The sequence below is a fragment of the Aulonocara sp. 'chitande type north' Nkhata Bay genome, linkage group LG10 (assembly GCF_057382095.1).
Source record: "Aulonocara sp. 'chitande type north' Nkhata Bay isolate Kocher_YH1m ecotype deep benthic linkage group LG10, A_spYH_male_GT1.1, whole genome shotgun sequence".
Classification (NCBI taxonomy): Eukaryota; Metazoa; Chordata; class Actinopteri; order Cichliformes; family Cichlidae; genus Aulonocara; species Aulonocara sp. 'chitande type north' Nkhata Bay.
In genome coordinates, this window is record NC_141353.1 from 20065529 (window position 1) to 20079369 (window position 13841).

Below are 13841 nucleotides of genomic sequence, written 5' to 3' on the forward strand. Positions count from 1 at the left end.
TTAATTGGATAATCCAAATTGCCACTAGGTGTGAATGTGCAGGTGAATGTGAGTGCGAATGGTTGTCCCTGTGTGTTGGCCCAGGCTGGCGACCTGTCCAGGGTGTACCTGGCCTCTCGCCCTATGATAGCTGGGATAGGCTCCAGCGACCCTGAAAGGGATAAGTGGAAGCGAATGGATGGATGGATTATAAAATGAATCCAAAGGCACCCGCGGTTGCCTTTGATGGTGCAAAATGTTTCATCGACATTGGTGTTTGTTGGGGAGAAAACTTACAGACATACTGTACAGCACTTCAGAGTCACACTGCGAGTGATCGAACATTTATGTAAAGTTGACAAGCTGAATGCATTCTGTACTGTACAGGAGACATGGCATGAGATTGACAATGGTCTGCAGCCAATCAGGACGCAGAACGCAATGCACTGTAAAAAAAAACAGCATGCACAAAAAAAATCAACGAAACAGCGAGGCCGCGAAGGGTGAACTGCGTTATAGAGATTGAAAATGTGACGTCATTTCCGGGGTAAAACCGCAAAGGATTGTAGGTACGAGTGGCAAGCGGTACAAGCGCACGCAGGCTTTTACAAAAAAATTGTCACACAGCGATAAAAAGGAACACAAAGAATTCCAGTATGTTGTTTTGCAATGGTTATTTTTTATTTTTGCATTGTTGATTTGTTTTTCACCGAAGCAGCTAATAAAGCATAATGGAATACAACTTTGCATCTTTTTTTGTAAGATTCTATAATAGAATGAAACAATAATGCCAGTTATAAATAAAGACAATACATTGAATGAATTACAAAACACTAATTTTATTTCTATTAGATCTGAAAATGTTGTGTAATACTACAACCTGAAACGATAAATAGATTGCGTTGGCCTGTACAGGAGATAAAGGAAAAAATGTAACAACAGCTGTGAAATGGAATAGTCCAAATCACCAAAGTAACCTGGACCTGGGCTTGTTGCAGGGGTTTGAAGTTACTAAACATTTTGTGAGTGTATGCACTCGCACTTAGGACCATATAATAATAAATATGTGCGTGATGAAAGTTGGGCAGCATGCTAACGTCCTTACTCCACTCTGTATGCTCGTATGGGTCTGACCCTTTCACTCCTTTGATTGTTTTTCCTCATACTTTTTTTTTTCCTTTTCGTCAAGTCTGTCTTTGTACGGACCTGCCGTGTTCACCGTTGTTTTGTGCATAACTGTTTTTGGGGCAAATAAAATGCAAGTAGGGATTAAAACCACAGAATTAATGATTACCAGTGCTGGAAATGCTAGTGCTTGATGCAGTGTTTTGATTTTGCTGCCACTCGTACCCACAATGCAATGCGCAAAAGTCACGTCTCTATAGCGAGGGACCACTGTAATGCCAGTATCCTGGGGTTTTCTCCAGCTGATGAGAGGGTTGCTTCCCTGCACCTTGAGGTCAGAATGGCTTCTCAATGACATTTGTGTCTGTACACCAAAAACAGTTCAGAGTACCCAGTCTTATTGGAGTTGCTGGGTGGGTTGCATGAGTGCTTGGGAGGAACATCATGGTCAATCTGAACCAGAGTTGTGTTCTGTTATTGGTCATCTGTGCTAACCACAGCTTGACCCATTACTAACCACTATGTTTGAGCATACGAGTAGTTCTAAATTCAAATGGCACTGACTGCATGTCTTTGAACTGTGGGAGGAAACCAGAGAGAACCCACGCAAACACGGGGAGAACATGCAAACTCCAGAAAGACCACAGCCTGATGGTGGAATTGAACTCAGGACCTTCTTGCTGTGCGGAAACAGTGCTAGCCACCATGCCGCCCCGTCAGGCCTTTCATAATCTTTAATAATCACATCCCTGGTCTGGAGGGGAAGGGAACGACTTACACTAGGGGTGAGGTCTAGAGATGGCACGATACCACTTTTGTATGTCCGAAAAATACATTTGGATATCTGCCGATACCGATATGAATTCGATATTGTCTAATTCATAATCAATAAAATTGTTTGTTTAATGTCTTGCTACATTTTGTATAAGTTCGTAGTAAAATTTTAATAAACACTAAAGCTATTCTGTTATACTTGTGTGCAAAAATATAACTGCACCCAAGATATTTTGCAGTTCAACAATACTGATCTTTTTATATATAAACTACTTCTGAAACTTTGGAGGTTTTAGCTCTTTATACAGTAAAGTTACAAGAGGATAAAAATAATTATCAGGCAAAATGTCCTTTGTTTGTTAATATATTCCTGTCCCATACCACGTGAGAACAATAAACATATAATTTTCTGATGTAAGCCTCAAACTGAACGGTAATGTAGCGACAATCATTTTTCACAAATTTTTTTACAAAACTAAAATATTACTACTTCCATGTCTAATTGTCTGTAATGGAGGCGGAGTAAACTGGCCTGCTTACAGCTGACACAAGGGAAAAGAGCACTGCTATAAGTATCAGAGCACAAAGTTGCTCTGCTTATATTTGTAGCTAGCCTTCACAAACTAGAGGCAGCCTACACAAACGAGTACAGAGAATTATAGAAGATTAACAGAAGCTCTTTACATGGCATTGATTAACTCAGCTGCTGTGAACAACATCACCTTTGTGCGACCTGCATATTTTATAATAAGTGGTTTTATTGGCATACCTAATATTAGATATTATTTTGTCTTTCTGTGTTTTATTTACATTCTTGCAGTGGTGGGAAACACATTAGTGATGATTGTAATAACATTGGATCACATGTTGAGAAGTCCTAAATATATTGCTGTTTTTAACCTTGCATTTACAGACCTGTTAAGTAGCTCTTCTTTGGTTCCAAAGGTTGTTGACATTTTTCTGTTTAACCATTATTATATTTCCTACAATGACTGCTTGACTTTCATGTTTTTCTGCTTTACTTTCATTTCAATGCAAGGTTTTAATCTGGTTGTATTGTCCTTTGACAGAGTCATGGCTATCATGTACCCGCTGCACTATCAAATGAGAGTGAGCCACAAGCTCATTTTATCTTTGATCACTTTTTTCTGGCTTTTTGCCACAATTCTTGTACTCATTGCAGCTGGCCTTCTCACAAGACTTTCTTTTTGTAAGTCTGTTGTTATTCAGAGCTACTATTGTGATCATGGTCCTATGTATCGTCTTGGCTGCAATGATGTTACCCCCAATCGTGCAATTGCTGGTTTGAGTCCAGTTATAATTCTTGGGTTTCCACTGGCATTTATCGTGGGAAGTTACTGCTGTATTGGCTATTCTTTGTCAAAAATTTCTACATTTAGGGAAAGAGTGAAAGCTTTCAAAACCTGCACAGGTCACCTTTCATTAGTGGCAATTTATTTCCTTCCATTTACATTTGTGTATATCTTTGGGAGTGTAATACATCCAAATGCTAGAATCATAAGCCTTTCTATGAGCACTGTATTGCCTCCCATGTTAAACCCGATTATCTATGTTCTTCAGACACAGGAGATCAAAGAGTCATTAAAGAAGTTGCTGAAAACTCGAGTTACATCCAAAATTGCCACAAAATATTAAAAAAGGATTTAGACTTGAATGTCTGCAGTGCCCTCTGCCATCTGATGTAAAAGATTTAGTCTTTCTGTGACCAAAGAGATTCTGCTCCTCTGTATTTTTCAGGACTAAGATGTAGACATTATTTTAACTTTAGTCAGTTTTAGTAGCAGCAATCTTCTTTTTTCTTTGAATTTGTTGTTTCAGTACCTGCGTGTGCCACTGTTATGGTACTATTATAGAATCTAAATGACCATAGAATTGAAATTACAAGTTAATATAATTGAAAAAAAATATTCAACAGTAAAAATATAAGTGAAGTAATACCAGAGTAAATTGTCTTGCATGACCATAGTAAAATGAAATTGTAATAGCTGCTTTCCATTATAATCATTTATTTTTTTAGAGTCGTACAATACCACGTGTCACATACTAAAAAAATGTGAAAAATACGAAAAATATATCGATTCTCACATTAAAATATCAATGTTTTAGTAATTTAGATTAAATTTGTAGTTTATCATTAACACAGTGGAAAGAAACTATAACATTTGGATTGTCTACATTAAAAGGAAATACTTCCTCTTCCACCTTTCAGACATGTGCGAAATACGGCTGTATAAATGTCTCGCAGCCCCTTGACTCACAGCAATGGCTGAGCGTAATTGGAGTCATGTTTGGACGTATTTTACCTCCACAAACAGCTGAGACGTGGTTTGCGATTCATGTGGCAAAAAAGTGCTCCAAGAGTGAGGTGTTGTGGCCATACTAGGGAAACATTCAAAAGGGCTGTTGGGCCGGGGGGGGGGGGGAGGGTAAATACATTTTACGGGGTTTATCTATCGGATAAAATACGTTAAATGTCACCGTTATTATTGGCCGGCCGGTAAACAGCGGTGGTGTCCAAATTAAGAGGCTGCTTCCACCTGAGGACCCGGCCTTCGCGGTCTAAAGAAAGCCGGGTAGTACGGCACGAGCTCCCTCGGTGGAGTGAAACTCTGCTGTCTGCTCCTTGCTATCTAAAATATAACCGGGCCCTGACTTAAACTCTCGACCATCTCAAACTTCTGTTTAATCATTTTCTGTTTGACGTTTATTCAGCTGTGTGAAAGCCCCGGAGGAACCCACCCGAGGGATTAATAAAGTTAAATTTAATTGAATCTAATCTAATAACTTTAATCTCAGCCAAACCGATTTACTCATGAACAAATAAAACACTGAAAAAGCCAAACAATAACATTTTTAAGTTATCAAAGTGACTTATATATCATGTTTAACCCGAGTAGCGAAAGATCGCGGGGGTTTGAAGATGATGTGTCGGTCGCCTCAGATATTTGAAGTTTACACAGCTACATTCTCACCTGAAAATATGTTTAAAAAAATTTGCGACTGTTGAGACAACGCCGGTGTCTGCAATTCTTTTGGTCCTGGTAGAGATCACGCTGAGATGTTTCCATGTTTTACACAATCCTTTTATTACCCATTATTCTTACAGATCCATCTGAAGATCAGCACAGTCCTATGCTAAAGGCTGATCTAAAGAACTCCACACAACAGTTACAGTTATAACCTCTGGTCTCCTCCCCCCTACAGTAAACACCCCCACAATGCAAATACACTAGTACAGTGGCCAAGGGTGCTGACACCCTGACCCCCATCTCCTTTTAAGGTAGTGTCCGTTTGCCCTTTGTCTGCCCCTCACCCTCAGTAACTCTTGCTTCCTGGCCTGGGGGTGGGGATTGATTGTCCTCCTGCCCTGCACCCCAGTTCTTTGTTCCCATTCCAGGCCTTCTTACACCCATTAACGGCCATATTGTAATATTACAATCAATCCCAAACTACACTCAACAAAAATATAAACGCAACACCTTTGTTACTGCTCCCATTCCCCATGGGATGGACGTAGAGACCTAAAATTCATTCCAGATACACAATATAACCATCCCTCCCAAACAGTGGTCACAAATCAGTCCAAATGTGTGGTAGTGGGCACATCTGCTATATTGAGATAATCCATCCCACCTCACAGGTGTGCCACATCAGGATGCTGATCTGACATCATGAGTAGTGCACAGGTGTACCTCAGACTGCCCACAACAAAAGGCCACCCTGGAATGTGCAGTTTTTTGCGCTATTGGGGGTCTGGGGACCCAGAACCGGTCAGTATCTGGTGTGACCACCATTTGCCTCATGCAGTGCAACACATCGTCGCATGGAGTCTATCAGATTGTCAATTGTGGCCTGTGGAATGTTGGTCCACTCCACTTCAATGGCTGTGCGAGGTTGTTGGATATTCGTGGGAACTGGTACACGCTGTCGTATACGCCGGTCAAGCACATCCCGAACATGCTCAATGGGTGACATGTCCGGTGAGTATGCTGGCCATGCAAGAACTGGGACATTCTCAGCTGCCATCTGCCCTGAACAATGTGAACCATGATTCATCCGTGAAGCGCACACCTCTCCAACGTGCCAGACGCCATCGAATGTGAGCATTTGCCCACACAAGTTTGTTACGGCGACGAGCTGGAGTCAGGTCAAGACCCCGATGAGGACGACGGGCATGCAGTTGAGCGTCCCTGAGACGGTTTCTGACAGTTTGTGCAGAAATTGTTTGGTTGTGCAAACCAATTGTTCCAGCAGCTGTCTGGGTGGCTGGTCTCAGACGATCTTGGAGGTGAACCTGCTGGATGTGGAGGTCCTGGGCTGGTGTGGTTACACGAGGTCTGCGGTTGTGAGGCCGGTTGGATGTGCTGCCATATTCTCTGAAACGCCTGTGGAGACGGCTTATGGTTGAGAAATGAACATTCAATGCACGGGCGACAGATCTGGTTGACATTCCTGCTGTCAGCATGCCAATTGCACGCTCCCTCATTGCTTGTGGCATCTGTGGCATTTTGCTGTGAGACAAAACTGCACATTCCAGGGTGGCCTTTTGTTGTGGGCAGTCTGAGGTACACCTGTGCACTACTCATGATGTCAGATCAGCATCCTGATGTGGCACACCTGTGAGGTGGGATGGATTATCTCAATATAGCAGATGTGCCCACTACCACACATTTGGACTGATTTGTGACCACTGTTTGGGAGGGATGGTTATATTGTGTATCTGGAATGAATTTTAGGTCTCTACGTCCATCCCATGGGGAATGGGAGCAGTAACAAAGGTGTTGCGTTTATATTTTTGTTGAGTGTATGTCTGTGAAGGTTCTCAGTCATCCAGGTCATCGTAGTCAAAGGAGCTTGCAAAGAAAAGCGTCTGGATTTCTTTAAGTTGCTTGAAGACGTTTCACCTCTCATCCGAGAAGCTTCTTCAGTTCTAAGGTCAAATGGTGGGGAGTCCCAGATTTAAACCTAGAGGGACAAAAGGACCCCCTGATGATCCTCTAATCGCCTGAGCCAAGGTGTGAAACTGGGTGTGGGTCCCAATCAGCCAGAGTTTCGGGTGAGCTCATTGTGAAACCTGGCCCCACCTTATCATGCAAATTCCTGAGGTCAGATGGCCCAGGATGTGAGTGGGCGTTAAGGCGTCTGGGGAGGGAACTCAAAACTGGATTATAGATGGCAGACAGTTGGTGTCATAAACCACCGCCTCTGTTCAAAGATGGTCGCTCACAGTGGACATAGATGGCTTCTTTCACTCCTTTTTCAAACCATCTGTCCTCTCTGTCCCAAACGGGAACATTGGCATCCTCGAAAGAGTGTCCTTTATCCTTCAGATGCAGATGGACTGCTGAGTCTTGTCCTGTGGAGGTGGCTCTTCTATGTTGTGCCATGCGATTGTGAAGTGGCTGTTTGGTCTCTCCAATGTAGAGGTCTGGGCATTCCTCGCTGCACTGTACAGCATACACCACATTGTTAAGTCTGTGTTTTGGCGTTTTGTCTTTCAGGTGAACCAGTTTTTGTCTGAGCGTGTTGCTGGGTCTGAAATGCACCGGGATGTCATGCTTGGAGAAAACTCTCCTGAGTTTTTCTGATGCACCGGCTACATAGGGGATGGCAATGTTGTTGCGTCTGTCCTTCTTATCCTCCCTCGCTGGTGTCTGATCTTCGACCAAACTATATTCTCTTTAACTCTGATGTATATTACGGAATCTATTTTCAACACGACTCAGAAAGAGAAATAAGAGTAATATTAAAACTAAATAGCTGGAATTGTTAAATAGCTGGAGATGTTAACCCAGTGCATCTTGTATGCACACTTTCTCACAGTGACCTTTGCATTGTAAACAATAGAAGGTCATATTAACACACAGCTTGTAAATAGACACAGAAAAAACTGGCAACCAAAAGATCTGCATGGCCTACAAGACATGCAAAACTAAGATGTTGCTTTCATCCTCCTGTTCCTGTAAAAAAAAGAAACATCCACGCTTTTTGCTCTGTGGGTGGAGGTGCAATCTTGCATATTGGTGTCAAGTCAGTCAAGTTTTTGTCAGTCCAGTCAGTCCCCATGTTTATTGCTGATAGCCGAACCTCTCGTGTCGCATTAAGTTTCTACTGCCAGCAATATGATGACATTTCAAAAAGAACAAAAATAGAATTTTAGAATGGATTACCTCGCTGAATCCTTTTAGGCAGGGTCTCCCTATCTGGTTGCGTCCCAAATAAGTGACTTTCTCCAGAGCCCATTGTAATGTGGAGAAGCTCAGTTTGCGATCATTTTCCAGCAAAAATTTTACATAACGCTTTCAGATCCAATCATGCATGCCTGCTTGAAGGAGAGAAAATGGTCAAACAAAACTTTTAGTGCACTGTTTAAAAATACCAGCATAACCAAATATATAAAATCGTAGTCTTAGGGCTTATCCCTAAGTTACTGCAGTAGGTAACTGAACAAACTGGTGATCAGTAGCAGGCAGCGCTGGCTTAAATAGTCCTCCTGTAATTGGCAGCGGTTTGGGCTCAAGTGCGGCCCAGGTGGCTCCGCCCAGGAGAGAAGCCAGGGAACAATACTGATGACAAAATGCAAAAAGCCCCTAAGCTGCTCCCACAGCCCATGACATTCTCTCACAAATCATTAACGTATTGCATTCATTGCTTTTAAGAAAACTTGTGTGTGATATGCAAGCTCCATTGGCAGCATTTATGACAACATGTAACTGCATATGGAGGGAGACTCATGTGGGATTAATGCTATTAATTTACAGAAGGTTTTGTGGTTATGACACCTGTCTCCCACAGGCTAAAACTTAAAAAAAGAAGAAAAAAACCACAGAAAAACATTCATACTCACACCAATGGGCAATTTGTAATCACCAATTAACCTAACCCCACTAAGTGCATGTGTATGTACTGTAGGTGGAAGCTATGCAAACTCAGATAGAACGTCTCAGCCAGTCGAGCAAAATATAATGTTCAACATAGAGATGGCACGATACCACTTTTTTATGTCCGATACCGATATCATAAATTTGGATGTTGGCCGATACCAATATGAATCCGATGTAGTGTGTTTTTCAATCAATAAAACTGTTTTTTTTAATATCTTGCTGCATTTTGTATAAGTTCATACTCAAGTTGAAATAAACAACAACACTAAAGCTATTCTGTTATACCGGTATGTAAAAAATACACTGCACCCAAAATATTTCATAGTTCAGCAAAACTGATCAATCTAATGAACTTAAACCTACTCCATCCTCACTATTCTGGTATTTTAAAGAGTACTTAGCAGAAATATTAAGCAACCTAACTAATAGGGTTGCAAACTCCCAGCAAAAAAAAAAACATAGGGAACCACCCCCCACCCCATGATGCTTAATTGACGTAATCAACTTTAATTTGATGCAGTGTGGAAAGAAAATGCACAGAAATAAATTATTTTCCAAGAATAATTAAATAGATTCAACATCTTTCTTCAACAGAATTGCAGACTGCACAGATGGTACCTTCCCAAAGGAAAAAGTAGTATAGCTAACTAGGGTATATTAGACTTAACAGTTACTATATACAGTAATGGACTTCTATATATTTTACATAAGATTAAAACTTTGGGTGTAAAATTCAGATAATTATTTATTAAAAGCGAGACATTTTAAATGAGAATAAGAAAGAAAAGTATGTCTTTGTGCCCCCTTCTCCCTGTTCATGTCCTATCGGCCCCCCTGGCTAAACTTTGCTAGATCCGCCCCTGCACAGTTACCAGCCATCAGCTACGTAGAAAAGGATCCTGGTCTAGAAAGTTATATAATATTAAATAAATTCTAACAACACCTTATCAAGCTTAAACGTGCTGCTGTTGTTCAGCCGCTGTTTTCCTCTTTCTGGTTGTTACGTCCCCTGGCTAGTCTAGGGGGTTGAAGGGACGAACATAAAGGTGGATAGAGAAGGAGGAGCCAAGATGGTAATTTTAGAAGGTTTATTTAATACTGGTGATGGGATTTGGGTTCAGACTGAGGTATAACGTCAGGGAGAGCCAAGGCCAACATAACAAACTGTTACGGCCGAGAGGTCCAGGCTGTGGGTGTGGACTCAAATGCAGACACAGAGGGAGGCAAAACGGGCAAAACGGGCAAAACGGGCAAAACGGGCGTGAACACAGTGCTTTATTTACAGTGCCTAGTGAACTTACAAAGCAGGAAACTATGAATGCCACATCTCGCTGATTCTGATGCGTCGGCGGGTCCACGGTTTGTGTTTACGTCTTTGTGCAGAATCGGTGTACCTGCTCTCATTTACTGTTTCAGTTGTTTGGTGGTGGTTGAAATGTAGTAATATTTATATTAAAAATCGATTCAGGGTTTTAATGAATCGATATCACGTTATCCAAGCCTGAATCGATTTTAATCGATAATCAAAACCTGCTCCTAGTACCTGTGTAATCATGCTTATGTACATCTGGATAATGACACAAACTAGTGTTTGGTGCTTCACTTTTTATTAAACTAAAAGACAGAAATCAGATTATAGGATCTGTAGTGTTGTTTATTTATATTATGGTGCTTATCATTTGTGATATTTATTACTGTGTGCATACTTTATAAGGAGAGATAAAAGAAAAGAAAAAATCTCTTCCTTGCTGGTTCGATCGAAGAAGAAATGCTCAAGTAACTACACTCAAAAAAGTCAACTAAGGCAGTTGTTTGATTAATTCAATAGACATTTGTCTATTTAACATGAACATATTGAGTTTAGGTTTTTAAATCATTATCAGTTGTTGGTTTAACATAAAATAACAAAAAGTTTAATGAACTAGATTTGCATTCTTCAGTTCAATTAAATGTAATTATTTTAAATCAACAACTCTAAAACCGATGCCTAGTGCGCATGCTCAAACTTCCCAGAAGTGAAGAGGCGGGAACGCGGAGAAAGTTATATGTGTTCAGTGAACTGCCATTTCCCTCTGCGGAATCTTCCACAATACAGGTAGGGCTGCCACAAACGATTATTTTGATAGTCGACTAGTCACCGATTATTTTTGCGATTAGTCGACTAATCACATCATCATCCATTGGACATACAGCATACAGCTTATTGCACCAGCAGCATCTGCTCTTATATAACTATCATTAGTTTACAGCTTTAAGTGTTTAAGGTATGTGCTAACTAAAAATGGTAAATGGCCTGTATTTATATAGCGCTTTACTAGTCCCTAAGGACCCCAAAGCGCTTTACATATCCAGTCATCCACCCATTCACCCACACTGGTGATGGCAAGCTACATTGTAGCCACAGCCACCCAGGGGCGAGGCTGCCAGACACTGGCGCCACCGGGCCCTCTGACCACCACCAGTAGGCAACGGGGGAAGTGTCTTGCCCAAGGACACAACGACCGAGACTGTCCAAGCCGGGGCTCGAACCGGCAACCTTCCAATTACAAGGCAAACTCCCAACTCTTGAGCCACAATCGCCCCAAAATAAAGACAAGATGATAGTTTATTAAAGTTTAATGAAATTTGCAGATTGTTTCGGTGAAGTTTAATAAACTCCTTGCTATCTAAAATATAACAGGACACCTGAGTATATTCTCGGCATCTCACACTTCTGATAATCAGCTGTCTGCTTGACGTTTATTCAGCTGTGTAAAAACTATAACTTTAATCTCAGCCAAACTGATTTACTCAGGAACAAATAAAATACAAAAAAAAGCCAAACAATAACATTTTAAGTTATCTAAGTGACTTATATATCATGTTTAACCTGAGTAGCGAAAGACGGCGGTGGGTTGGAAAACGATTTGCCGGGAGTCCGGTGTTCTCACGGGCTCTAGTGAGCCTTGAACCCCGGCTAGCTATCGAGCTGGTGAGACGTCTGTTACCCTCGTCAGAGCGCAAAACGTCAGAGCGCTTTTGAAAATATGCGGTGTCTTGATAAACTGAGCAGGTATTTGAGGTTTACACAGCTACATTCTCGCCTGAAAATATGTTAAACGTTTATTTTGTGACCCAGAAAGAATAATATGAGTAATATAAAAACTAACTAGCGGCCACCATTGTTGACAACTGAGCTGGGCTGCGCTATGAATTCTGAGACGGAGCTACTTCTTCTTCTTTGGGGTTTAACGGCAGCTGGCATCCTTGTACATGCAGTGCTGCCATCTTCTGTTTCAGTCCGTTATTACACTCTTAAATCCTACTACTTATTCCTGCGTCTTTTGTGATCTTACAAAGCTTCAAACGATGCGTCGACTATTAAATTAGTCATCGACAATTTTAATAGTCGACGTAATCGTGACTAGTCGACTAATCGTGGCAGCCCTAAATACAGGTAAGTAATAAATAACTCAAAATATCTTAGTCAAACGAAGTTGTTCCGTCCGTTAATTGTTTAACAATGTTTTTAATTCCAAATGTGTAAGTTGTCATTAGACAGCGGGAGTGGAGCAAATACAGTGAAAATCTGGTATTAGACGGTGCCAATCGGTACCATCTAATACCTGATTCCTAATCCGATCCGGGTATATTTATAAAAAAAAAGAAAAAGAAAGAGAAGAAAAAAAAAACAAAAAAACAAACTATGAATGCTATGAACTATGAATGCTATGAACTGTGGAAGCTATGAACTGTGGAAGCTATGAACTGAGAACTGTGAGGCCAAACTGTGAACATGAAACTCTGAGTGCTATGACTAGGTGCTAGATTTCACGGATGGATCCGGGAATGGAAAAAAGGGGCAGCGGCTTGGATGGAGGTACGCAGTCACTATAATGAGAGGAGACAAGTAGTCAGTGGCAGTCTAGTGAATCACAGCTGAAGGATTAGACTATGGTGGTTAGGGCTTACGCGTTGCAGGTTTAAAGTGTCATGCGAGGAGGGGGTGTCCAGGGGGTTCCGGGTGAGGAGTGTCCAGAGAGGATCCAGAATATGCTTGGAGTGAGGGACTTGGCAGGGAGGCAGGCAGGTGTAGTCCGATGATGGAAAGGAAGCAACCAGATGACAGAACCAGCGTCCAGGCGGAGATGTGAGTAGTCTAGGTTGGGAAGCGCGACTGCCAGGTGGGTCCTATGACAAAGAAAACACGGTGAGGAGAAAAGCAGTAGTTAAGGGTTCTCACAAGGGCTTGGCAGCCTAGCACTAACATGAGTTAGCAGAAGATCTGGCAGAGGTCTGTTGTGAATGCTGGTCTTATATGCTGGTGACTTGATTGGAACCAGGTGTGGAAGCTGATTGGAGTCTCTGCCTGAAGGTGGAGCCCAGCGGAGTGGAAAAACCCCGTACTCACCCGGACCATGACACAAACAAAACATCCCTGATGTAGAAATAAAGGAAACTTACCTAACTCCAAAGAAACAAAATATACAACCTATAACCATAACCTACCTAACAACACATAAACAGGAGAAAACAGGGTGTCAAAACAAAAGGCAGCTCTCCCCTAAAAGCAGTCCAAACATGAAACAACAATGCTCATACAAGATACAAAGGCATGCAAGCCTGCACAAGTATGGCAACCAAAATGGCCAGAGAGCACAGAAGCACAGCTCCACAGGCCTTAAATAGTGCTCTGTTGATTACCAATTAGCCGGACTCTGCGCAGCATCCAATCAGGACAGAGAAGGTGGAGCCTGGACAAAACAAAGGGTTAGTAGGGAGAAGAGACATCCTCCTGGGGGATGTAACACTGGTGCAAAGTGGGCGATAAACAAACAAGAGAGACGGACTCGCCACAGAAAAGCAGATCAGCTGATAATTAATCAGTTTCATGATTGAAGCAGCAGCAGGAGAGGGAGGGCGAGAGAAGAGGCAGTTGCTCCATATATCGGCTGCTAAGCTTAACATGGGAATGATTTAAAAAAATTCAGAGATGAACTTACACACTTGCTTTACTGCTCTCTGGGATAACTTCCTCGGAGATGAAATGCTGGTTTAGTAGCGAGGCTACAAATACAC

General features: G+C 41.7%; 1 protein-coding gene across 1 annotated transcript; it reads left to right on the plus strand.

Moving 5' to 3' along the window:
- Positions 1 to 2521: 2521 nt before the first annotated feature.
- Positions 2522 to 3643, plus strand: LOC147320742 (olfactory receptor 1500-like). Its single transcript, XM_086307491.1, has one exon. It carries the CDS (start codon positions 2563 to 2565, stop codon positions 3532 to 3534), a length of 972 nt encoding a protein of 323 aa, XP_086163617.1. The 5' UTR covers positions 2522 to 2562; the 3' UTR covers positions 3535 to 3643.
- The last annotated feature ends 10198 nt before the right edge of the window (positions 3644 to 13841 follow it).

Excerpts from the sequence above, each read along its gene's own strand:
- LOC147320742 (XM_086307491.1), top strand. The coding sequence starts at position 2,563 with ATGGCATTGATTAACTCAGCTGCTGTGAACAACATCACCTTTGTGCGA.